Source organism: Podarcis vaucheri (genome assembly GCF_965113315.1).
Source record: "Podarcis vaucheri genome assembly, chromosome: 5".
NCBI classification, from domain to species: domain Eukaryota; kingdom Metazoa; phylum Chordata; class Lepidosauria; order Squamata; family Lacertidae; genus Podarcis; species Podarcis vaucheri.
The window spans coordinates 14,692,808-14,718,605 of NC_138763.1; the positions used below are offsets into that span (position 1 = coordinate 14,692,808).

At 42.7% G+C, this 25,798-nt stretch overlaps 1 protein-coding gene across 9 annotated transcripts in view; it reads right to left on the minus strand.

The window, feature by feature from the left end:
- Positions 1-25,798, minus strand: part of NLGN1 (neuroligin 1) — a 674,832-nt gene that overhangs the window by 294,934 nt on the left and 354,100 nt on the right. For 7 of the 9 annotated variants that reach the window (XM_082224056.1, XM_082224059.1, XM_082224061.1 and 4 more), the window contains 2 exons: positions 23,252-23,311; positions 6,590-6,742 (listed from right to left, as the gene is read on the minus strand). In XM_082224056.1, coding sequence (XP_082080182.1) covers positions 6,590-6,742; positions 23,252-23,311 — 213 coding nt within the window. The remainder of the gene's footprint in view (positions 1-6,589; positions 6,743-23,251; positions 23,312-25,798) is intronic. The other 2 variants (XM_082224063.1, XM_082224062.1) reach the window with 1 other exon arrangement.

Below are 25,798 nucleotides of genomic sequence, written 5' to 3' on the forward strand. Positions count from 1 at the left end.
TGTGATATAGAATCATAGAATCATAGAGTTGGAAGAGACCACAAGGGCCATCGAGTCCAACCCCCTGCCAAGCAGGAAACACCATCAGAGCACTCCTGACATATGGTTGTCAAGCCTCTGCTTGGCAGCAAATTCCACTGTTGAACAGCTCTTACTGTCAGGAAGTTCTTCCTAATGTTTAGGTGGAATCTTCTTTCTTGTAGTTTGGATCCATTGCTCCGTGTCCGCTTCTCTGGAGCAGCAGAAAACAACCTTTCTCCCTCCTCTATGTGACATCCTTTTATATATTTGAACATGGCTATCATATCACCCCTTAACCTCCTCTTCTCCAGGCTAAACATGCCCAGCTCCCTTAGCCGTTCCTCATAAGGCATCGTTTCTAGGCCTTTGACCATTTTGGTTGCCCTCCTCTGGACACATTCCAGTTTGTCAGTGTCTTTCTTGAACTGTGGTGCCCAGAACTGGACACAGTACTCCAGGTGAGGTCTGACCAGAGCAGAATACAGTGGAGAAGGGAACTGTAGATACGGCACAGAATGACTTCGTTCTACTTGCAAAGAATTAGATCAAGCCATGGTGGCAGAGGTACAAGTGACTGTTATATATGACATGGGGTTACACTGCTGTTTAAACTGCTTGCCAACCTGCCTAACACACCCAGGCCTTGCCAAAATGCCCCAACCCCTAGATATTGTCAAACACCCCAGTCCTCATCCCCAAGCCCCTTAGATCAGGGGTGGGGTTTTCTGGCTCCCAGAGGCCGGTGGGAGTTCCTGCTCACCTGTCAAAATTCCAACATCCTACTCACCTTGTCAAAGTTGAAATGTGGAGTGCAGGAAGGCTTGCAAAACCTGCCTCACAATGATCCTTTCAAACTTTTGCAATCCTATCCTGCTGCTTCACTGCACCCTAATTTGGCACTCCTTTGTACCTATGTGAACCTGAACATCTCTTTGCGGCCACACAGCCCACATAGTGTTCTCTCCCTTTCACTTTCTACTCTTTCCCCCTAACACCCCACAACACTTTATTTCTCTACCTAAGAGCACCCCCACAGCCTTCTCTCACTTTGTGCCTCTACACAACAGAGTATCTTCCTCTGTCCCCAGGGCCAGATTTAGGTTTGATGAGGCCCTAAGCTACTGATGAGGCCCTTTATATGTCCAGCTGTCATTTGTCAACAACAAATTGTCGCTGTTTTTTGTGTTGAATATATGCTATATGGTAATTTATGGACCTAAGAGGTGTCTAAAGCCATTTGCGCATAACAAATAGGAGCCTACACAACACAAAACACTGTTGCTGTATGCAGATTTTATTTCATTTGTTTATCTTATATTTTCAAAATGTACATCCAGGTATTTTCCCCTTTAATTTTTTTTTTGGGGGGGGCAAGAGAGTGGGGCCCTAAGCTATAGATTGTTTAGCTTATACATAAATCTGGCACTGTCTCTCCCACGCCATAGATATTTTTCTCCTTCCCACTCTAGAGGGAGCATAGGGTTTCAAAAAAGGGGGTCCTGTTGGAGGTTGAAGGGGTGAGGTTTAAAGGATGGAAAGTTTTGGTGCAGCTGCTTGAGCAAACTACTGAGTTCTCTCCCCTCCCCCACTGCCATGGAAGAGAGGAAGAGAGCTAGTGGAGGAGAGAAAGTTTGGCGGGGAATAAGAAGGTAGCCAATCTCTGACCACAGCAGCCCTTTGCTGCCAGAATGGATTGCTCAAGAGGAGAGCACCCCGTGCAGGCACTGAAAACTACAGCATGATGACATTCTTAGGAAAATATTATATAGTAAGATCAAAAATAAAAACATGGAACATGGGAATAGGATCCATTGATTCCAGTGAGATTTATTCTCACGTGAAGACCACACACAGCAGAAATTAGAGGGTAGGATTCATGTACAGCACAGAACTCTGTCTTTCTACTCTCCTGCTTCCCTAGATGAACTGCCTGCTACCTGTTTTTCAAAGCTCCCTCATTATCGTGGGTTTGAAGGGGAGAGGGGGAAAGTGCTCCTTGCTGTGAAAAGATCTGCTCCACATGCCTAAAGGGGTTTCCTGATTCATCACTGCTGTGTTTCGTATCACGGAGTTGACAAAGCTATGGTGGTGTTTAGGGATGTCATGAGATCTCAATAGTTCAAATGTGAACTGCTCTGATTGATTGCTCCTGGAAGTGAATCAAGGCCATACTTACCCCAGTCCCAAGGCTGCCTTCCTTATCACTGAAGCCACCATTCTGCTGGCTCAGGAAACTTACCTGAGGCAATGGAAATGTGAAAGCAGTGCCAGTTGAGGTGCTAGTTGCAGAAAATATTTTAAGTTGGGCTTTCCCCCCCCCTTGAGACCTGTTGAATCTTTGATGATTATTTAAAATTGGGTTGCTAAAATCTGACATAGCAAAAAAGGGGGGGTTGCAGTTCTCCTGGCAGTATCTATTGAGCTCATAATGAGTCAGGGCAGAAATGATAAGTGATGGCTGTTATTTCTTAAATCACCAGACTGTAGAAGTGGTAAGGAAAAAATGAGCTGTGATTTCTTTTCAAGATTGTCATGATAAGAGTTACCCAGCAAGATTAACCCTGAGCCACAGAACAAGAAATCAGAAATATTATAGGCCAGTAAATATGTTTCCTCTCACATCACAGAGACAATTTCAACTTGTTAAATGGAAAACTGATCATAGATAAATCTAGATATATAGATATATAGATGTTATAGATATAGATATAGATAGATATAGATATAGATATAGATATAGATATAGATATAGATATAGATATAGATATACACACACCTCCTGATTAATCAGGACCCCCATCCCTATTAGCATATATATAATATTCTCATATAAATATTTTCATCTGTCCATTTTTACTTGTCTTTATAACAATGTTTTACTTTTTTATGATCCTGTTTTATGTTTCTATGCTATTTTTCCTGCACATTTGGGGATATTTAAATCACAAGTTATTTAGGAATGCTTATAAACAAACAAATTTGCACTGACTCACTGGATCGATGCATTGCAATGGGCCACACATTTCTGAGCATGCTCATAAGCAACTAGGTGTTAAGAATGAGGCCTACCAGGTCTCCAAACCCTCCCAGTATCCCTATTTTCCCGGGACTTCCCTGGTTTAGAGAAGCCATCCCAGTTCTGATTTGATCCTGGGATGCCCCTCTTTGCATTGGAGAAATGTTGGAGGGCCTGGAGCTATCCAACCCCTGAGCCATCTCAAGGCAATCCTGTATAGGGAAGGTTTTTTAACAAATGTTAAATGATGTTTTCATATACTTTGGAAGCTGCCCAGAGAGCTGGGGCAACCCAATAAGATGTGTGAGATATAAATAGTAAAGTTATCATTATGGAATGGGATGTCCTTATTTTCACTGAAGAAATGTTGGAGAGTATGGTGTTTCTGAAATCACCAACCAGCCTGCCTTGCATGTGGTCTCCACAGCTCAAGTGTAAGTTAAATTCAGGAAATGGAGAGGGGAGCAGTGCTGGCGTTGAGTCCATTATGGCCTCAGCCTGAAATTCAACACAGAGATATGGGTTTTAATCATAATGGTGTTAGGGAGAACTCTTGAATTCATCACTACAAATTCCCCCTTTCCAGTTTTTGGCAGCAACAAATGGATACTTGATCCGCTGAGCCGGAGAAAACATGTGTTGTGTTGGCTCACTGACTTTGTCAGTGTCTTGTGGATTATTTATCATGGCTCTCTCTCTCTCTGTGTGTGTGTGTGTGTGTGTGAATGATTTATATACTGCTTCACCATCAATACATATAGGCAGTTTACAAAATACATATGTTAAGGGGACTGTAGGTTGAGTGGTTAATGTGCATAACTAGCCATTGCGCACATTCACCCATTTTCATGGATAATGTGCACATAATCCTTTTGTGAAATGTGAAATGCACATCTCACAGGCTTGGGAAATCTGCATGTATGGACTGAATTTTGTACATTCTCTGGCCACTGTGCATAATCCCCAACTGACTTTGGATAATGTGCATATTTTGACATCATTTTTGTACATTCTCAGGTTGTGTATATGTGCATTATGCACATTCTCGTGTCACCATACATAGTCCAAAAAAAAATGATTTCCCCCTTCTATTTCTTGTTCAGAAGTGTGCAATCTGCTCTCCTCAGGCCCACTGTCTAATCTTACATGGTCCACAACATGCCCTCCTGCTGGATCAGCCAAGCAGTAAGACAAAAGGGGAAGGGAGAACTAAGTAAAATTCAACTGTTTTCTGCAGTGCAACAACCTTTTCACCACTCTCAGATGTTCCCTAGTGAGCTGAGCAGCACAAGAGGATTCTCCAGGCAGTATGTATGTATGCACGCGCACGCACACACACACACACACACATATGTTGGGGGAGGTGAATAGACTGTATGCTGAGACCCTTCTATTCCCTGGATCCAACAAGTGTTAAAATATAAGCCAGACCAGTTTCCTGATGAGGTGATCCCCTGGGTAATGGGCCACTAAGGGGAACAAAGGAAGTGGATCTGTGTGAGATGGAAATGAGTGCTCCCCATCCCTCAGCTGGCTGGCACTTAGAAAAAGACAATGGCAAGAGCTGAGAGTTAAGTTATGTGAGCTACAGTAGAAGCAAAGCAGCAAAAAGGCAGAGAGAGAGAGAGAGAGAGAGAGAGAGAGAGAGAGAGAGAGATATGTTTGGTTTCTGTTTGAATCCAAGGTTCCGGCTATGGGAGAAACAAGACCCTCTTGGAGCATTAATGCTGTGAATCCCTCCATTGTAGGCTATGGTTGTATATACGTGTAAATAAACCATGTATCATAAAGACACCACAATCCCCACTGTGCCTCATTTCCAAAGGAAACACGAATCCTGGGTAAGTGCCAGGAACCCCTGGAATATCACACCACTCACAGATTGGGGTGGCATGCAGCAATGCTCATGCGCACATGCACACACATTCAGAGGCGTCTTCCCACAACTCAAGTCTGTGATGGATGGATAGGCAGATAGACAGACAGATTAGATAGGCATTATGAAAGAAATTACAGGTATTTGATTGCCCGCTCCACCTAATAGATTAGGATTGTATCAGGTGGGTGCTCTTTGAATAGAATTGCAGCACAATATACTCACACAAATCAGGAACTGGAAACATATGCTAAGCAGAAAGAGGATCTTGCATACCGACAACAAAAGTGAATTGTAAATTATTGCACAACATAGCCCTAGAGGTTCCAAGTCAATATTTAATTGCTCTGAGAAAACAATGAAGACACCAGGTAGGCTATGCGAAAGTAATCTGATACAAATCATAGCAGGGTCTGGACATTGAACATTGTGTCACACACAGCTATTAGATTGTACTGTTCCCTGTGCAAGTGGAAAGGAGAGGACTGTCAGGAGAAGCAACAAAAATTATACCATGTTTCAAGGACTGGAGTTAGATTGCATTCAAAGCCAGAGATGAGCAGGAACACCAAAGCAAGTCAAATTCATTTTCTTGACAGTGCATCATTTTTTTTTAATCTCCAGGTAAAAGCAGCAGATTGATGCTCCCCACTCTCCGGGAGTTAATAACAGGGAATTAAGTGGAGCAGCCAGAAAGATGGGTTCTGAAGAAATTAACTTATGATAGAGCAAAAAGAGTCTTCTCTTAGGGCTAAGGTAATTCACAGGCGAACCACAGTTTATAAACCTGTGTGGTAAACCACAGTTTCTAAAACACACCATCTCTTGCTCAAACTCTTCTGAGTTTATGGGTAGATGCTTCCATAAAAAAGGTGCTAACACCGTCAGATGCTAGAATTAAACATGCATTACAATGTGCTTCTGCAATATTCAGAACAAAACAACCTCTCTCTTTGCCAAAATCTACAACAGCTAAAAACACCCTGAAAGCTCCAGACTAAAGCATAAAAGATCTTAACTCTTCTAACCTTTTGCAAACATCAGCTAACTAAAACACGACTTTTCATTGAAATGTTTTTTACCTGTGTGATATAAAACAACACTAGCACAATATTTTTCCCCCTCCAAGCACAGAGCTTCAAAATACCTGTTCCCTCACAAGCTTATTTTATCTGGATTTTTTTTTAACTAATACACTTTCCACTTAAAAGGCGCTAGACTAAATTCAAAATATGAGAAGGTGGAAATTGGCAGTGAATAACATTTCCCAAACAATCTTACTATCCAAAAGTCCGAAGGAACACAATAACCCTGTCAGCGCAATATCCAGACGTTTGTCACATCACAAACAGAAACAATTGCGTCTCAGTCAGTGCTTGCCATTTGCCGTAGATCCCTCTGCAAGACTAATTACTGTAATGCAGAATGAGTGCAAGCGACAAAGCAGCGTATCATTCTGAACATCTGCACTCCGCTTCTGTCATCAAAGAGGAGTATAATTGCAGGTTAAGCTGCACAATAACAAATTTGAAATCCACTGAATGCAATCCTTTCCTCTTTTAAAAATAAGAAGCCTCTCCTTTTTTTTAAGGCAGAAGAATCTGCAAATTGTCTTCTAATTGATAGAAAGAGTATCGCACAAGGCAAGAACTATTTAAAATCTGAATCTTTCTTACCAAGTACCCCAAGCCGGTAGTTGACGGTGATGACTATCACATTGCCATAGCTTGCCAGCACACTGCCATCATATAAATTTCCAGTGCCTTCCATGTAGGACCCTCCGTGAATATACACCATCACAGGTTTGGGCCCCCCACTATCTCGAATGTCTGGAAGAAAAATATTGAGAAGTATGTTATCCCGAGAACATTGTGATGCACATGAAAGTCTTAGTTTGTTTCCTTTCTACCCCAAGCTGTTATTTATTTATTTATTTATTTATTTTTTGAAAAGTGTTTCCCAAGCAACGTATGTGAATTATGACATCTTGTACAACATCTATCTCTGTAATGCCTAATAAAGGTCTGGAGATACGAATTGTGACATTGTTCCCTAGCAGCACATATGAAACACTACATTGTCACCAGGTGTCATTGAAGAGGAATTTTGAGCACACACAAAAAATATGACGGCCACCACTGTGTCACATGAAAGTCACAAAAGCTTATGGCTTCACGTCTCTCCCAGTTTGGGAGCACCTGCGATCCTTTTCAAATGAGGTTTAGCATTTCTATGGATTGTGTGGTTTTCCTTTCGTATGGCCATTAGATTAACCGTGGCAGTACGATGATAAATCTAAAAGTTGAATGTCTACTTTTGGTTTGACTTTCTTCTGTAATGCTTTATTCTGGTTTGTTTCATTTGATGTTTTAATGTAGGTTGTAAACCGCTTTCAGATGTATTTCTCTTTAAAATTTAAAGCAGTATAAAAATAAAAACAGCAGCAGCAACAACAAAAAGCTGTCTGAGAGGCTGAAGAATCCTTGCTCTCTAAATGTCAAAACCAGGGGGTTGTGTATCAGGATATTTGGGGGTTCTGTGGTCTGATGTTTTTAGGGGGCTACTATTAGGATGCATATTCTGAAGTGTAGAAAAACTGCCTCACCCCACACAAAAAGCAGGCCATTTCTCTCGCAGCCCCAGTGATGCCACTGTATTCTGCTCTGGTCAGACCTCACCTGGAGTACTGTGTCCAGTTCTGGGCACCACAGTTCAAGAAGGACACTGACAAACTGGAACGTGTCCAGAGGAGGGCAAGCAAAATGGTCAAAGGCCTGGAAACAATGCCTTATGAGGAACGGCTAAGGGAGCTGGGCATGTTTAGCCTGGAGAAGAGGAGGTTAATGATAGCCATGTTCAAATATATAAAAGGATGTCACATAGAGGAGGGAGAAAGGTGGACAGAGAGCAATGGATCCAAACTACAAGAAAGAAGATTCCACCTAAACATTAGGAAGAACTTCCTGACAGTAAGAGCTGTTCAAGAGTGGAATTTGCTGCCAAGTAGTGTGGTGGAGTCTCCTTCTTTGGAGGTCTTTAAGCAGAGGCTTGACAACCATATGTCAGGAGTGCTCTGATGGTGTTTCCTGCTTGGCAGGGGGTTGGACTCAATGGCCCTTGTGGTCTATTCCAACTCTATGATTCTATGATTGAGGTGAAGAAGATTGGTAAAGAATCAGACATAATTACAGAAGAGAGGTCTTAGCACATGAATTCTAATGATGGGACATCTATTGTTGGAGGCAGAACAGTTTCAACTCAGAAATATCTTCTGAGAAATGTGGCCCAGTTAATAGTTTACAGCACAGTACATAGTACAGTTTACATTAGAGGCCCATTCAGTACTGAAAACTGAGCATTTCCTACTTACATTAAAGTAAGCAATTACTGGTGGTTTGAGTTAATTAATTAATGGAGTGGTATGCTTATTAACTCATCACTGGTAACACCCCAGATAAAAGTAAAGGTAAAGTGACCCCTGACAGTTAAGTCCAGTCACGAACGACTGGGTTGTGGCACTCATCTCGCTTTATAGGCCGAGGGAGCAAGCGTTTATCTGATCCGCAGACAGTTTTTGCGAGTGATGTGGTCAGCATGACTAAGCTGCTTCTGGCTCAATGGAACATTGACACCAGAGCAGCGCACAGAAACACTGTTTACCTTCCCACTGGAGTGGTACTTATTAAGCTACTTGCACTTTTGGGTGTGCTTTCGCTTTGGCAGGAGCTGGGACCGAGCAACAGGAGCTCACCCTGTCACGGGGATTCGAACCGCCAACCTTTTGATCAGCAAGCCCAAGGCTCAGTGGCTTAGACCACAGCGCCACCTGTGTCCCTAACACTCCAGGGCTACCCTTGAAGTCGGTTTGGACACTGCAGTTGGTACAGTGTGCCATGCTCCAACTAGTCATGTGAACCATGAGGAGAGATGATGATGATGATAACAACAACAACAACAACAACAACAACAACAATTTATTTACAGTGGTGCCCCGCAAGACGAATGCCTCGCAAGACAAAAAACTCGCTAGACAAAAGGGTTTTTCAGTTTTGCGTTGCTTCGCTAGACGAATTTCCCTATGGGCTTGCTTCGCAAGACAAAAACGTCTTCCGCTTTTTTAAAAAGCCGCTTGAAGAGGCGCAGTTGCGACAGACCGTGCTTCGCAAGACGAAAAACATCGCAAGACGAAAAGACTCGCGGAACGAATTCTTTTCGTCTTGCGAGGCACCATTCTGGGTGACTTCCAACAAAATATCAAAATACAATAGTCTGTTAAACATTGAATGCTTCCCTAAACAGGGCTGCCTTCAGATGTCTTTTAAAAGTCTGGTAGTTGTTGTTCTCTTTGACATCTGATGGGAGGGCGTTCCACAGGGCAGGTGCCCCTACCGAGAAGACACTCTGCCTGGATCCCTGTAACTTGGCTTCTCGCAGCAAGGGAACTGCCAGAAGGCCCTCTGCACTAGACCTCAGTGTCCGGGCAGAACGATCACATCGTTCTGGTTTCGAAGGCTCTGTCAGTGTGCTACCAAGCCGAATTCAAGGTCTTGCTATTTGCATATTATGCCCTGTAAAATTTGGGGTCCGAAGAACCTGAGTGACCACCTTCCATGCTACCACTTGACTTAGCTTTTACAATCAGCAGGTGATACGCTGCTCATGGCCCTGTCCTGGGCAGAAATCAGGATGGCAATGACAGGGCACAGGGCAGTATAACAGTTACATGCATCTCTGTTTATCCAGACATTTGGTTCTTCATTCTTCTATGCCAGGGGTGTGGTCCCTTATTTAAACATGTTTTGCTGTGCTATATTTTATGATGATGCATTGATCTTCCATTTTTTTTGTTTAATGATTTATTGTTGATGGTTGTTTTAACGATGTATTATGTGAAGCTGTCGTGCGCTCCAGAATATAAGAACAGTGGGAAATATAGGTTTTTATTTCTCTAAATTGCTTATTTTTCTGATCTAAAGTTCTGCTCTCATTTCCACATTTTAAAAAAGAAAATTAAAGTCCTCATATGAATTGTTCAGCACTGTAATGCAAAGTTCTCTAAATGTAAACGTTTGTTTGCAGTGTTGCCTAATAGACACCTTTTCTTTGCAAAGCAATTATCCCTAAAATAATGCATCTGTAAGTTATTTTCACTAATATATGCATATTTGTGGACACTTTACTCCAGCGCATGCATTTTTTGCACATATTACTGGAGAACTGCATTGCAAAATTCAGAGAAGTATGGATTTTGAAGGATGGTTGTGTTTTGGTTCTTGCTTTAAGTCACTGATAGATTGGTTGGGATACAAAGACAGATAATGCTCCATCATGTTTCAAGCTTAATTTCAGAAGGGCACTTTGCTTGCCTATGGCATGTTTGCATCCAAGCCTCACAATGAGGCAGGCGGCTTATGGATTAGTTCTCGTTCCTTCCAAGCACAGCTATTGGTGGCTATTTACCCAAAGCATAGTATTCTGAATTTATTTATTTATTTGCTTCCTTCTACATATGCAAAAGTGAAGGAAGAAATAATAAAATATTAATATGGGGATCGCTAAATGGCTGTTCGCAGCAGAAACTGTACGTGGCTAATTGTATGCTTGGAAATTGTTTAAGAATTCATTTTTAATTAAAGTCACAGAGCACCAACTGTGAATAGTAATGAAATTTCAGTGGCAAAAACATGTACATATATGCTCACATAAACTGGGGTAATTCAAGGGAAATTGGGGGACACACACACACACACACACACACACAGCCATACATTCCAATATAAAGCAAAGTTCAAGGTATAAAGGATTTTTTTGAATAAATTCAGCCTACATAATGCCTTTTTTATGACTTCCTTCTGAATATTATGCTCCGAAAGGTTAAGGACAAGCAGTACTGCAAACTCCTCTCAATTTATCCACATGCCACGGCAGATAAGAATAGAGATGATATAAATTTTCTCCACACTGCACTGTCAAAGATCTCAGCACTGACCTACAGGAAATCCACTTCTTTTGTGAACCATGAGATGGTTTCCCCCCCCCCTCAGTAAGTGTGAACATTTACTCTCAGTCTTGCATTTCCCCAGTAGTTTGGCAGGAGATGTAGGCAGCATTCATATGTTATTGAGCCCTCGGGCTCCTGTGGTGTGATGTCTGAATAGACTTTGCGAGTTTAATCCCTGCCTTGCCACTCCCAAAGGACTTTAGGGATGCTCTGGAAAATTCCATTCCATCTTTTTTTCCCCCTGAGTTTTTGAAGCTCCAAATTGTTCGGTCTTGTTTCTGAAGTGGCAAGAAAGCACTAAGAACAAAGTGCCTCTGAATATCAATTGCTGGAAATCACAAATGAGGAGAGGGCTGTTGCACTCAGGTCCTGCAACGGCCATAGGCCATTGGTTGACCATCGTGGGAACAGAATCCTGGACTAGATTGGCCTTTGCCTGATCCAGGAGGGCTCTTCTATGTTCTAGTGTTGTTGTTGTTGTTGTTGCTGTTGCTTGGGGGAGAAGACCCCCTTCACATGACCGGTTTACAAACACACATTGACAAAACACCACACAAAAGCAAACTGCAATTGTGCATAAGTTCACATTAAGTTTGGGCTTAATGTATTGAGGCACCTGTGTACATTGGTAACCAGCTAACAGGGGAATGCAAATTAATTGGATTAACTGATACTTGTTGCAAAGAACATGGAATTCAGGAGGAGGAGCAGGGGTGGATGGAAAACAACTCGTTCCAAAAGAGCTACACTGTTGCCATTGTTGCATCATGGAGCATTTCCCATATAATGCTGATTATAATAATAATAATGAGCTGGGGAAGATGGAATTAGAGTGGGAAAATGGGATGGCAGAGCATTAATTTCCATTACTGAGCTTAATTATTATGGCAATATTTGCAAAGTTATATTTCAATTTCTGTGCAGAGATTTCAGGTTTTTAAGAATGTATTTATTTTTATTGATGGTTATTGAAACATTATTTTATTTTAAATGTATTTGCCGGAACATTTATTATTTGCCAGTATTGTTGTTACTGGGTCTTTTATACCTAGTATATTGTGAGTTGCCTCAAAAGCAACTTCTTTTGAAGAAAGGCAGCATATAAAGTCTAATGCAGCCTTCCCCAAGCCGATGCCCTCCAGACGTTTAGGACTACAACACCCATCAGCCCCAACCAGCATGGCCAATGGTCAGGGATGGTGGCAGTTGTAGCCTAACATCTGGTCTGATCCAATCAGGAGGTTGGAGAAGTCTGGCCTAGTCTATTAATTAAGGCTACACAAGCAACAGAATCCTTAGGTGCTGAGATGGAATGGACCACTTCGCACTGTAGCTAGGTCATTTATATTTTTGAATGCTCCCATATTGAAAAAAGAGAGCACAGGAAGCGGGTAGGTTTTCTCAGCAAAGTGGCGGATAAACGTTGCTAGTAGTATTCTAGTCAAGATATATGGCATGCTTGCAGGATATGACCAAAGAAGCAAAACAGGAATAGTATTAGGCTCAAGAGCAAGTAGAAAGCAATGGTTCAAAATCAGGCGCGTCCAGGAAATCAGAGCTTACTGTGAGATGCTGCTAATTTATTAAGTTTCTTCCTGCTACCTCTTTCAGGGGCTGCTGGGGGTCTTGGACCACTGATGCAAGGGGAGCTGTCAGACGTAGCAGTGCCTTGTCCCAATTTAGCAGATCATGAAAATTATAGGCAAAAAATTACCTAAGGGCAACTGGAACTTTTAGAATTAGGTATAGGCTCCTGGTTCCTAGCAGAGCTCAGGTCTGGCTCTGCATCTCATGTTCAGATCCAATGCTGAAGAATGCAGCAAGACTGCTCCAAGTGACAAAGGCTGGAAGCAGATTGAAGCCTTTTAACCCTCTGCCTCCAAGCTACCTCCTCCAGACTTTACCCCCTTGAGAGAATTTCAGAGCCTTGAAAGAACAACCTCCTGGACTGAAGACGGGCACTTCTCCTTGGTTCCATAGCCTCCTTCCCTGGATCAATGATGAGAAGTAGGAGATATCTGGATGTTGAGGATCAGAAGAAGGTGACTTAAGGGGTTCAAGCTCTGACCCAACAGGCCCTGGCAGCAGAGGCGGATTTAGGAGATCACGACCAGTTTCGTCGCACTGGGCGTGGAGCCGTGGTTGCACTGCAGAGGACGTGCCAACTATGATTTAGAATGGAGCACAAGAGGTAGGGGGGCACCAAATGTTGGGGTTGTACAGGCCACCATTGGTCTTTGAGACCCCAAGGTCTGCCACTGCTGATGATTTCTGAGGTTCTTCTGTGACAACCTTGGGCATAGTGGTCTTCTTATCTTCAGCTGTCAGCTCAGAGCCCGGAATCTGGCTCAGCAACTTATTTGTTTATTTGTTTGTTTTTAAGAATTTTTTTTATTAACTGACCAATCAGGTCAAATCAAACCAAATTACATAAATTCCAAATTACACAGCCGAATTTTAAATTTTTGTTGGCGGTACCCATATTTCAAGTTCTGAAGGGAATCCAATCAACTTCTTGCTTCTTACTGCTGTTTTAATGTCCACAAATCCAACCTTATGATGTCCACAGTACTATCCAGTCCTTTCTTCTTGTTTTTCCACATCTCTTGTTGTTATTTTCATATATTTTTCCTTTCTCTTTGCGACCTCTGATAGTCTCCACAAGCTGGTTAGACAGATTGTAATCCTGCGTGGATATTATTATTATTTTATCCAGTAGCCATATCCAGACGTTTTCCATGTAACATCACTTCCATACATCAAAACAGTCTTAGCGTCATTAATCTTCACCAATCTGCCTCCTTTCTCAAAACCTCTGAGGAGATTCACCAGGAATGTAGTCTGAAAACAAGTCCGTTCCTTCTCTCGGCTATAAATCCTTTGGCAAGATGGCGACTCTGAATTAATTGCTGCGCCATTCCAAAAGCTCTTATTGCTTCTTGATCTCCATAAAACATACTTTTGGTTAAAGTTTATCTCCACACAGACCTTAATCATCCTGCTTGGGTCAGTTCAACCGACGATTCTAATGAGGAGGGGTTCTTGTAAATCACATAGAAGGAAAGTAAAAAAGGTTTCCCCCCCATTCAGTCCCGTTGTCAACATACCCAGCCTTTGGTCTATCTTCATCGTAAAATATTCCTGTTTCTCCAACCCGTCGTCTTCTTTCGCAGAGGTCACTTAAATTAGCAGACTTCACTCCCCTTCTTCACTTGAAATATGTGCACTTGCTTCTTTTGTAATTAATTATTCCAAATTGCTACAGCTAGTGCGCGATCAGAGACAGCGTCCAGGAGAGCCGAGGTCCACACGGGGGCATTCTGCCTAGGGCCCTCACCCCCTTCTTTTGAATTAGGGGGTGATTTATGGGCACAGCAGGCAAGGGCAGTGTTCCCCATTTCCTTGGGGTAACAAGGGAGGCTGCCTACTCCCATAACAGCGTCTTAATACCCCGTGTGGGTCGGAGAGATGGTATTGTCGGCCATCTTCCAATGCGCCCCCTAGTGGCCCCCCGGCTCAGCAACTTATTTGGTGCCTCTGCATCTTCAAGCTCTGTGTCTGGATTACTACTGGACTCAGAGGTCATGACGCTGCCTGCTGGACAAGTTGTGTGTCGTCTTTCTAGATTACCAACACTACAGTGGTACCTTGGTTCTCAAACGCCTTGGTTTTCAAACGCCGAAAATCCGGAAGTAAGTGTTCCAGTTTTTGAACATTTTTTGGAAGCTGAACATCCGATTCGGCTGTTGGATATTGTTTCCGGGGCTCCTGCACTAATCAGAAGCCGCACCTTGGTTTTTAACATTTCAGAAGTCAAACAGACTTCCGGAACGGATTAAGTTCGAGAACGAAGGTACCACTGCATTTAGCACTTTTTTCCCCTATTTATTTTGCATTTTTGTTTTTGAGACTTTTTCGGATAATTTGCTTATGTGACTGTGTGGAACGCAGTTCAGATATTGATTGATTGATTGATTGATTGTGTGACTGTGGGAATCGATAAAAGCCCCCGATCCAAACAATGACTATCATCAGTGCAGGTAAGGGGGGGAAATTATCATCTACAATCCTGTCTTCTTTATTTTATAGTACAGCACATTGATTATTGCTTTCATTTTATGGATCAGTGGTCTTGTTAGATAGTAAAATTCACGTTAAATTGCTGCTTTAGGGGTTGTTTTTAAAAGTCTGGTACAAATTAATCTGTTTTTCATTACTTTCTATGGGAAAGCTTGCCTTGGTTTTGGAACACTTTGGTTTTGGAAAGGACTTCCAGAACAGATTAAATTTGAGAACCAAGGTATCACTGTATATATAATTGAATGGGGGGTTATGCAGGGGAACACTTTTAGACTTTCTTTTCTTTTTTTAAGGAAGCTGCTGAAGAATTTCCTAATTAAACTGAGACAAGCGTTCTTGTATAACTTACCTGCTGCTGGAAATGTGGGCTAGACAATGGAAATGCTGACAGCCCCTTCATTGCTTATAATTATATGGGAGCTATTTTCACGAAAGCTTTGTCAGGATTTATTCTCCCCATACTTTCAAGTGTTACCAATACAATTATGATAATTCGGTGCAAGCTCTGTCTTTGTCAAGTGGGGGCAAAAACATAGCTAATGGCAAAACTGAAAGCACAAATCATTTGAATTTTTAAACCAGGAGGTTCTTCATGGGCATACAATAGGGCGCTAAAGCCTTTTCTGTTTATGCGAGATCATCTTGCGCAATATAAATATGCACTTGAAGCCTGCAGCATGGAAAGTGGCAGGCTCGCCAGTGCCACCAACTCCTTCTTGGACTTTATTGCCACACCAGCATTTTCAGGTCAACCTGGGAAAAACTTGGTTGATAATTCGAAATACCAAATTCACTCATCATGCCAGGCATGTATGTTGGGGTGGTCCATCTGAATATGGTCTTGGCGTGGAAAACAGTACAGTGGTACCTCAGGTTAAGTACTTAATTCGTTCTGGAGGTCCGTTCTTAACCTGAAACTGTTCTTAACCTGAAGCACCACTTTAGCTAATGGGGCCTCCTGCTGCTGCCGTGCCACTGGAGCATGATTTCTGTTCTCATCCTGAAGCAAAGTTCTTAACCTGAAGCACTATTTCTCAGTTAGCGGAGTCTGTAACCTGAAGTGTATGTAACCTGAAGCGTATGTAGCCTGAGGTACCACTGTACATGCAAGGCTCAACTGCATGTGAAGGGGAGAGCAAATGTGGTACAGTTGTGTACAGGATCAAAACTGGGGAGATTTGGGACCAATTCCCTAGTCGGCAGTGATATTTGCCCAGGCTGTAATCCTAAATGTAGTAAGGGCCGTCTTAAGCATATCCAGCGCCGTGGTGCAAAGTTCCCCCTGGTGCCACCCCTTTCCCAGATTTTTTTAGGGAGGACGGCGCTGCCGGTGGGGCTGGAGGAAGCAGGCAGTGGCTGGAGGGCGGCTTCTCCAGGGGGAAAGAGGCAAAGGCCGGACGTGGCGCCTCCTGGCTCAGCTGACTGCTTCGTGCCATGGTGGCTACAGCAGACGGAGGCTCCGGGCACGGCGCTGCTTCGGTACGGCATGGCGGAGGTGGGCGAGGGCGGCAAGCTGATGCCGGGAGGCACTGCGTCCAGCCTCCACCTCTTCCCTGGTGCCCTCCAGAACTTGGTGCCCTGGGGCCCCACGCCACTAGCCTCTATGGGTAAGACGCCCCTGTAGGGGGAAAGCCCATTGAACACAGACAGATTTGCTGCTGAGTAGTCCTATTTAGGATTGAACTCTCCATGAACATGGGCAAGAAGGGAATGCTGGATAAGCAAAGTCTTATCTAGTTCAGCACCACTTCAAGAAGAGGTTACAAATGGAGGCTGCCAGGGTAGGGTTCTCTAAAATTGTCAATGGTGGCAAAGAATGTTGAGCAAACCCCCCTGCCCCATTGATTAGAGTTCCATTGCTCTGTGATAGGTAAAGGGACCCCTGACCATTAGGTCCAGTCGTGACCGACTCTGGGGTTGCAGCGCTCATCTTGCTTTTTGGCCGAGGGAGCTGGCGTACAGCTTCCGGGTCATGTGGCCAGCATGACTAAGCTGCTTCTGGCGAACCAGAGCAGCACATGGAAACGCCATTTACTTTCCCACCAGAGCGGTACCTACTTATCTACTTGCACTTTGATGTGCTTTCGAACTGCTAGGTTGGCAGGAGCAGGGACCGAGCAACGGGAGCTCACCCCGCCGCAGGGATTCGAACCACCGACTTGCTGATCGGCAAGTCCTAGGCTCTGTGGTTTAACCCACAGCACCACCCGCGTCCCTTACTCTGTGATATATTACTGCTAATAATTCCCATGGGAAAAATACAAGCGCTGCCCATGGTAAGACAAAGAAATTGATATCGTTACTTTTCCCACTTTGTTGTTGTTCTTACGAAACTAGAGAGCTACAGATCATTAGGCTGTAATGTGCATTAGGTGCCTTTGGGGTCTTCTGAAAGAAAAAAAATATGAAAAATGATCTAATTAGAGCTGGGTCAGTGGTAGAGCCCAAGGTTTGACTGCTGCATGGATTGGGGAAAGTTGGATATGGGTAGTGATAAAATGGTTAAAAAAAAAAGTGGAAGGGAACATTGAAAGGAAAACGGTTCACCTATTATTATTACAGATGTGGTTGAAGTACACTTCATAGCTGGAGAGGTGCTCTGAAATTGGCTGGAAATATGATATCTCTGAGTGATCTACTGATATGGATTTTATTACACCATTGGATTTATGCTCCTTGAATTTGCTAAGCAGATTTATTCAGTTTCCTTCCTGTCACATTTTGTGATTTATTAGCTCATGGTTTCATTTCTCCTTGGGAGTCAGACATTCCATTTCAATCTCTCAGGGCAGAACCAGATGTTACAAAGGGAAGAGGCCCACTAATGAAAACACTACGCTGCCTCTCTTTTCCCTGAGTAACATATGGGTGTGACATCACCATGTGCGCCACGTCCCCCAACTTTGTGAGTAGTAGTGTCACATCTAATGTCTAAATGCTAGCTTCACTTCTCAGTCAAAGTGACATGGCAAACCTGTGACCCTTCGGGTGTCACTAAACTACAACTCCCATCAGCCTCAGCTAGCACAGTCAATGGTCAGGGCTGATGGGGGTCAATAGTGAGGGCTACAGGTTCCCCATCCCTGTCTCAAATTGTAGGCAGGGGTGCACATGAACAAGCTCCACCTCCAATGTCCCTGGGCACTCAGGCTTTTACACACACACCCCAATAAAATAAACTCATGGACCCCTCTCAGAATCTGATTAAAGCTATGGAGTGGCTGGGGAAATCCAGCCAGATGGGCAGGGTATAAATAATAGATTATTATTATTATTATTAGCACAATTCAAAGTGTTGGTGCTGACCTTTAAAGCCCTAAACGGCCTCGGTCCAGTATACCTGAAGGAGCGTCTCCACCCCCATCATTCTGCCCGGACGCTGAGGTCCAGCGCCGAGGGCCTTCTGGCGGTTCCCTCATTGCGAGAAGCAAAGCTTACAGGGAACCAGGCAGAGGGCCTTCTCGGTAGTGGCGCCCGCCCTGTGGAACGCCCTTCCAGCAGATGTCAAAGCGATAAACAACTACCTGACATTCAGAAGACATCTTAAGGCAGCCCTGTTCAGGGAAGTTTTCAACGTGTGATATTTTACTGTATTTTTGGTTTCTATGGAAGCAGCCTAGAGTGGCTGGGGAGGCCCAGCCAGATGGGTGGGGTATAAATAATAAATTATTATTATTATTATTATTATTATTATTATTATTATTATTATTAATTATGGATCTCCTCCCCAGAAATATGCACATGAACACAACATTTTTGCACACAATTTTATTGCATGGAGGGGGGAATTTGTGTCTGATTCATAGACCCCAGAAGCCCATCCATGGACCCCAGGTTAAGCACTTATGTTTTGGATCTTCTCACGGCAATTGGAAGCCCTGCTAAGATGGTGTGTGTGCCCTATCCACAGTTTAAGGCCTTGTGTGTTCAAGCAAGTGCAGTTTACATTTTCCATTCTTTTCAGTGCAGTGGGGTAGGAGAGATGGGGAACAAATTCACATCCAGCAACCAATCCACCACTTTGGTTTCAGATAGTACATGGGTAGTTGTTTTATAGTGTGCTACTAGTTTTTTTATCGTGTGCCATTCTTGGGCTTCTCTATCACTCTCTCTCTCCTCACAACAGGTTTCTAATTTAATTTAAGAGGCTCCAGGGGCAAAGAAAGAAAGGAAAACCCAACAGAGGGAGCAGGGAAGTTTACCCACCTCAGATCACCATCTTACTCAAATGGTCCTCTGTTGTGGGGGGCCTTCCCCATATGCAGCTTTTGCTCCTGAAGACTCTTTAATTTCTCCCCTGTTCAGTGTTAATTGAATGGGGAGAGCTTTAACTGGCTGCAGGGACAAAAACTGGGTGGGGAGAAAGACACTCAGGTCTCATGAAGGACCCTTCAGGTAAACTGATACATCTTGGTGAAAAGGCTTTCAGAACATCCTCATATATTTTTTGTTCCTGAAGAACTGCCAAGTCATCCATTACATTTTGAGAGAGATGCATTTTGGCAACTGGAAGCCACACATGGTGTCAGAGCTGTCAGTGTGCTCCGCCTTTGGCTGCCAAAGACCCACAATCCCTGGCTTACAGAAGCTTTTTCTTGGCCACAAAATCCCTGTTTCTCTTGTTGCTCCAAAGCCTTTCTCAGGCACGGAAGTCATGCCTCCTTCTCTAGCTCAGACTGAAATCCAAGTCCTGAAATTATTTTGGAACTTTGATGCAAGGTTCACAATCCTTTGAACTTAGATTCCAGACGGAGTCCTTGAAAACTTCACTAGGATACCTAGTTTTAATGGGAAGGGTGGTTTTCTATGACAAGCTGAGAAGATGCAACTTAACTCATTTCATAGAAGCTTCTGAACTGTGCTCTGATTCTTACCATTCTGTCACTGCCTGCCGAAGCTGGATTTGAGCTGATAGGCTTGAATGTTCAGCTCTTTCAACGAATGAAAGGTACTGATTAACTCAACAGATTTTTAGCTATTAGAGCCTGCCCTAGCAATTATATGGCAAATTAGGAAAGCTACAAAAGGTCCGCTGTGTAAATAGCTGGGGTTTGAAACTATTTCTCAAAATTATCTGTGAGTAACACAGGCTTTTCCAGTTGCTAATTGAATAAAAACTGTGCTTATAAACCTCTAAGTGTTGCATTGCATGGTATGCTTTTATTAATTTCTGGTTATGGCAGGGGACCACTATATTTATGAAAGAACTGCCATCTCTACTGAGAGTGTTAACAGGGTTGCAAAGACACCCAAACAACATGTATCAGAATATGTGTGTTGGGGAGTAGAGGGTGGATGTTCATGAATGAAAAGCAGTGGAAAATTTGATGAAGCAATCCAAAAGTGATGTCTTTTCCACATGCAAATGTGCCTGTTTTACACCTCATACTAGAGCAGGTTACATATAACCAATATTGATGTATAGTGGCCAGAAAATTGATAGACCTACAGTGGTACCTTGAGCTACAAACGCCTCAGGTTACAAACACTTCAGGTTACAAACTCTGCTAACCTGGAAGAGTTAGCTCGAGTTGAGAACTTTGCCTGAGGATGAGAATGGAAATTGTGTGCCGGCGGCGCAGTGGCAGCAAGAGGCCCCATTAGCGAAAGCACGCCTCTAGTTAAGAACAGTTTCAGGTTAAGAACAGACCTCCGGAACGAATTAAGTTCCTAACTAGAGGTACCACTGTATTGCATTTGCGAAGGACAACAAAAACAGGATGGCTTTGAAGTACATGACAGACTCAGTACATGGTGCTGGCTTCATGAACCATGGTGAGATACTATTTGTGCAAGGCTGCACACTACAGCATTGCACAATAAAATAAAATAAAAACAAAAAACCCCCAAACCCAAATCCTTATTCCGCTTCAGCAACCTTTTGTGCAAATGAAAGGAAGAAAGCTGCTAGGCAGCCCATCTATAAAGCACTGTACAAACTGTATTTTCATGCTCCTTGGGTCTTTTTTGGATGCAATCCAACAATGTACAATGTGTGTGTGTGAGGGCAGCTTGCAAAGTGAAGGAATGTAGGGCTAGATATTATTTGGAATGGGTGGGCAGTTATAGGGATTATGAGGCACAATAGTTTATAATCCCCAGTGACATTTTAAAGAGGTGTGTACAAAGTGGGGGAGCGGAATGGATAAAGATGCAATTCTTTGCAATGTCAGAATGGTTAGTCATGCATCGGGGTGGGGGAAACCAACCAGTGAATGAGAATAAAGTCCATTTTCTCCTTGCTTGACTATGTTCTTCTTGGGACTGATCCAAGCATGTGGAAATGGACATGGTACAGTCCTCTCCATCTCTGGTTTTTGTTTTCCCTTCTCCCCTTTACTCCACCCTGGTGTTTTCCTAATATGGAAATATTCAATACATTAGTAGTTGTGCTTTAGCAGATGCTTATCTACAGTGTTTGACATCTGAATCACAGGGGTACCAGGAAGCACTTCAAGGGGGTGTGTGCCTTGATTTGGGGCTCCTTGCACAGATTCAACTTTGCTTGAATCAAATAACCTCCTTCCACATTAAATCTTAGGCAGTGTACCAACAGGACTGTCCCATCTCAAAAACTGCACATTTGTATCTTAAAGATGTATGCAAGATGAAAAATAATGTTAAATCCAGGTCTGTGTGGAAGGCAAGGTGATTAGGACAAGAACAGTACAAAAGGAAACACACTCCTAAGTTTGGGAAAATGAACTATGGCAAAGTAACCTCTCCCACTGACCTCAATTTACAGTTCTCTTAATTCTTGATTTAAGGAAGAAATAAGTGAAAGGATTGCTATTCAACCATAAACACATTAAGGTAAACAGGAGTTATATGAAATGACCCCCAAGGCTGGGAAGCCCTGTTTTGGGGCAAGCTAATTTAAATAAATAATTGTACTAACAGGGCACTGTTGCTATTTTATGGGAAATAAGATGTTTAGGGATTTACAGGCAATGGGAGAAACCCAAGGACTTGTAGTAAACCTGTGTCCCAAGACTGTAAATCATGTTTTCATTGGACATCAACATTCCCCCCACACATAAACTGAAACACAAACAATGGGCATGACCCAGTAGCCTCAAGTCCACAACCTTGGGCCCTGGAGACGAGATGGACAGCAGGCCTGCTTGGGATACTCTGAAATTAAATTAGAAGAATTTGAATAAGAAATAATTCTCAGTAGGGTTTTGCACCAAGTGGAAGACTCAGGACAGTCAAAAGAACAGAGTTCTACGCACAACAGGGAGTTCAACTGAGAAATTCACTTCCAGTAGCCGTAGTGATGGTTACCCAACCTGGATCGCCTTAAAAGAGGATCGGACAATTTAATGGACATTAATGTCATCAGTGGCCATTTCTATCTCTGCTGTCAAAAGCTGGGAATCACAGGTGCGGAAAAGGCTTTGGTGGTCAGGATCTGCTTTTGGGCTTCCTATGGGCATCTGGCTGGAAGGACTGGCCCTTTGCCATGATCCAGGAACGCTCTGCCTGTGAATGGTGTTATTATTATTATTTTTAAAATTGTATTTTATGAAATCTCTTTAACAAACGAAGACAAATTCATGTGTGTGTCTCTAGAATTCCGTGTTAAGGCTGTCAATTCAGAAGAGACTGGGAACTGGGTTTTCAGAGTTTTCTCTCTTGTTGTCAGGCCTACTAAGGTTACGCAGAGTTTGTGATACCATTTTTGGGACCGGAAGCAGAAGTCCAAGAGTTGCAGTCACAACAATCCAGTTGCTTGGGAAACACTTTGATCACAGCGTTTATCATTCCTTCCCCAACAAACACAACATTTCCATATTTATTAAAATGGCATTAAGTGGGTGACAGAAAAGAAACAAAAACACAGTCTTTTGTATTCGGTGAAATATACAGAAACAGAGGTTAGAAAACATGCAAGAAGGTGTGAGAGAGAGACTCTTTCCAAAGCGTGTTAGTTATCATGGACAAAATTCAGTCAAAAGTGGGATGCAACATATCAGGAGTCTGTTCCGGGGAAACAAAAGTAAAATGGCCTCCGGGTTGGTTTGTTTTTAAAACACTGTTATCTTAAGAACTTAACAACATTCTTTCTTTTAAGAAAAATTAAAATATGTAACAACAAGCAAGAAGACAAAACACATCAAAAATGGGAATAATAAAAAAACAAATCTTCAAAAGAAGACAAGAAGTAAAAAAAAAGAAAAAGAGGGGAGAAAAAAGATTTTTCAAGGGGGGGGGTCCTTGTCATGCAAATCAGTTTGGCAGGGGGAAAAAATACCTTCATCCTCTGCACCTTCATTATCACCTAAATCATCTGTCTGTTTCTTTGTTAGGGGACCTAGGATTGAGAACGGAGAAAATGGAGGAAAAAGACAATTCAAGAATATACAAGACTAAGGGGAAAAAGTAGTCAATATTAAACTTCCAAGGACGTTTCAAGAAAAACCACTCGTGGGGACAGGAGTACTCTCAAAAAAAGGATTTTTCAGCAAAATATTCCCTATATATATATATTCCATACAAATATCTAATGTAAAAAACCAAATATGCACACCATAAATTATATTAAAAATTAATGAACCAACATCCAATAATTCTTTTTGGAAAGAAACCCAAAACATACCCACCATATTTAATAACATTGAGGAAGCAATTTAATCTATTTAATCTTTTAGTTCGTTTCTCTAAAAAATTAAACCATTTAAAAAATCTTGTTCTTGGTTTCGATGTAGGAGATACCTGATTATAATTTTTAAAACAAAAACAAACAGGCCTTTACAGTGAGTTCCCTTCGAAAGAAATATTATGTGAAATGCAAATTGATTTCCATAATTCCAGCCATGGTGGCTAATACATTCCAAGGATAATCATGTCCTAGATTTTGTTTAGTGCATCCATTAATTTGTAATTTAATTACAACCTTGGACAGAAGAATGTTTTCAAACCTTTCGATACCTGCTGACATATTTGTTAAAAATAACGAGGTTTCAAAATGGGATTCAGACCCGGATACTGGAAGGGTTCCTTCCACAGAGGTGATTACAGTCTCAGCAGGTCACGGTATTATCATACAATCGATTCGTAAGAATAAAGGAATTAAGACTTAGTATCATTCCATGCTCAGGACAGCAATACTATTAACAAGTGTTAGGCGATTAATCTTACTTTGCAGGGGGGGGGGAATGACTACCCTTCTCCTCAAGCACACAGCATAGTCAGTAAAATGCTCCAGAAGGAAAGTCAAAGGCCATCAGAGAACACCATTTCCATATGCCATGTATTTTCACACTTTGAAGCACAAAACAAAAGCAGCTGAAACTCAGCATTATATTTCTTTTTTTCTCCTTGAACAAGCACAGCTCCATGACATTCTGTAATCTGCATGCAAAACACACAGAGACACACACACACACCCTCCCCCCGCCGAAGTCAGTACAACTGTGAAACTTTTAAGTTAAAAAAGGCAGCCAAGCACACAGTTGAAAAGGAAAGGGGGGGGAAATCTCATGCATAAAATAACAGTAGAAGGAAACAAGAGAGGAGATGAAAGGTTCATGTTGGTACCTAGAGCATGGGTAGGCAAGAGGCATGCATCGTCTCACAGAAAAGTTGAAACATTTGTATTTTAAAAGCTCTGCTTCTTTCGACTTTCTCTCTCTCTCTCTCTCTCTCTTCCGAGTGACTGCATGCTAGTACATCAACCCGAAATCTGCACTGTGGAAAAGGATGCTACCTTCGCATCTAGCAAGTTAAATGGAAATTGGATGGCTGAGTTGAAGGTCTCTGTGAGAAATATAACCAACCCATGAGTGCGCATGAGACTTTTTACTTAGAAATAAAAGCAAAACAACCTTCTTGTACAAAGGGAGGGAAAACACCTACAAGGTGCTGGAAGTCTCAAACCATGTATCTCACTCTATGCACATCTACTATATCTTGTCAAAAGCAACTGTCTGGTGCTCTCAGCGCTACCAGTTGAGATGGGCAGAAGGTGGTATTGCAGATACAGAATACCGATAGGCTTCTTATGAAGGTGCCACCTTTGGCCTGAGATATTCAGCTAAACAACTTCTTCTTCTTCTTCTTCTTCTTCTTCTTCTTCTTCTTCTTCTTCTTCTTCTTCTTCTCCTCCTCCTTCTTCTTCTCCTTCTCCTCCTCCTCCTCCTCCTCCTCCTCCTCCTCCTCCTCCTCCTCCTTCTTTACAAAAATAACAGCTGCTTAGACTGACTTAGACTGAGCCATATCCTTATTGGTTTAACACACTGTGGTCTACTATGGATGGTGGAAGGTCTCTGCGGTCTCAGGCAGAGATCATTCCTAGCACCCAAGAGACTGAACCAGGGTCTGAACCTGGAATGTCCTGCATGCAAAAATGTCATAGTCAATTTATTTACCTACCACATCCCCCCCCCCACCCACAAATGCATCTGGGTTCAAGCGGTGTTAGAAACCGAGATATGAAAACTACGAGCTAAATGGCACCTTAAGCCTGGGTTATGGGCACAACAACGGAATGTCCAGGCGCACTTTTTTATAAGAATACAAAGCTGAAAATGAATGAACTGCAGCTAAAATATTATATTCATTTTTCACCTGGTCTAGTCCTTCCCCTGCCCCCCCCCCCAATATTCTTTAGAAGGTCTCTTCTCCAGTCCTCAGAGAGCAGCTGGAAGTGGGGAGGCAGAAAAAGGTCCTCCTTTCCTTCCACTCTGCAGTTTCAATCTGGAATCTTAGGTGCAGCACTGCACCAAGAGCTCAGGAACTGTTCACGCTAATGAAATTCCCTGCCGCAAAAGGAGCCTAGAACAATGGGAGTTTTGAACAC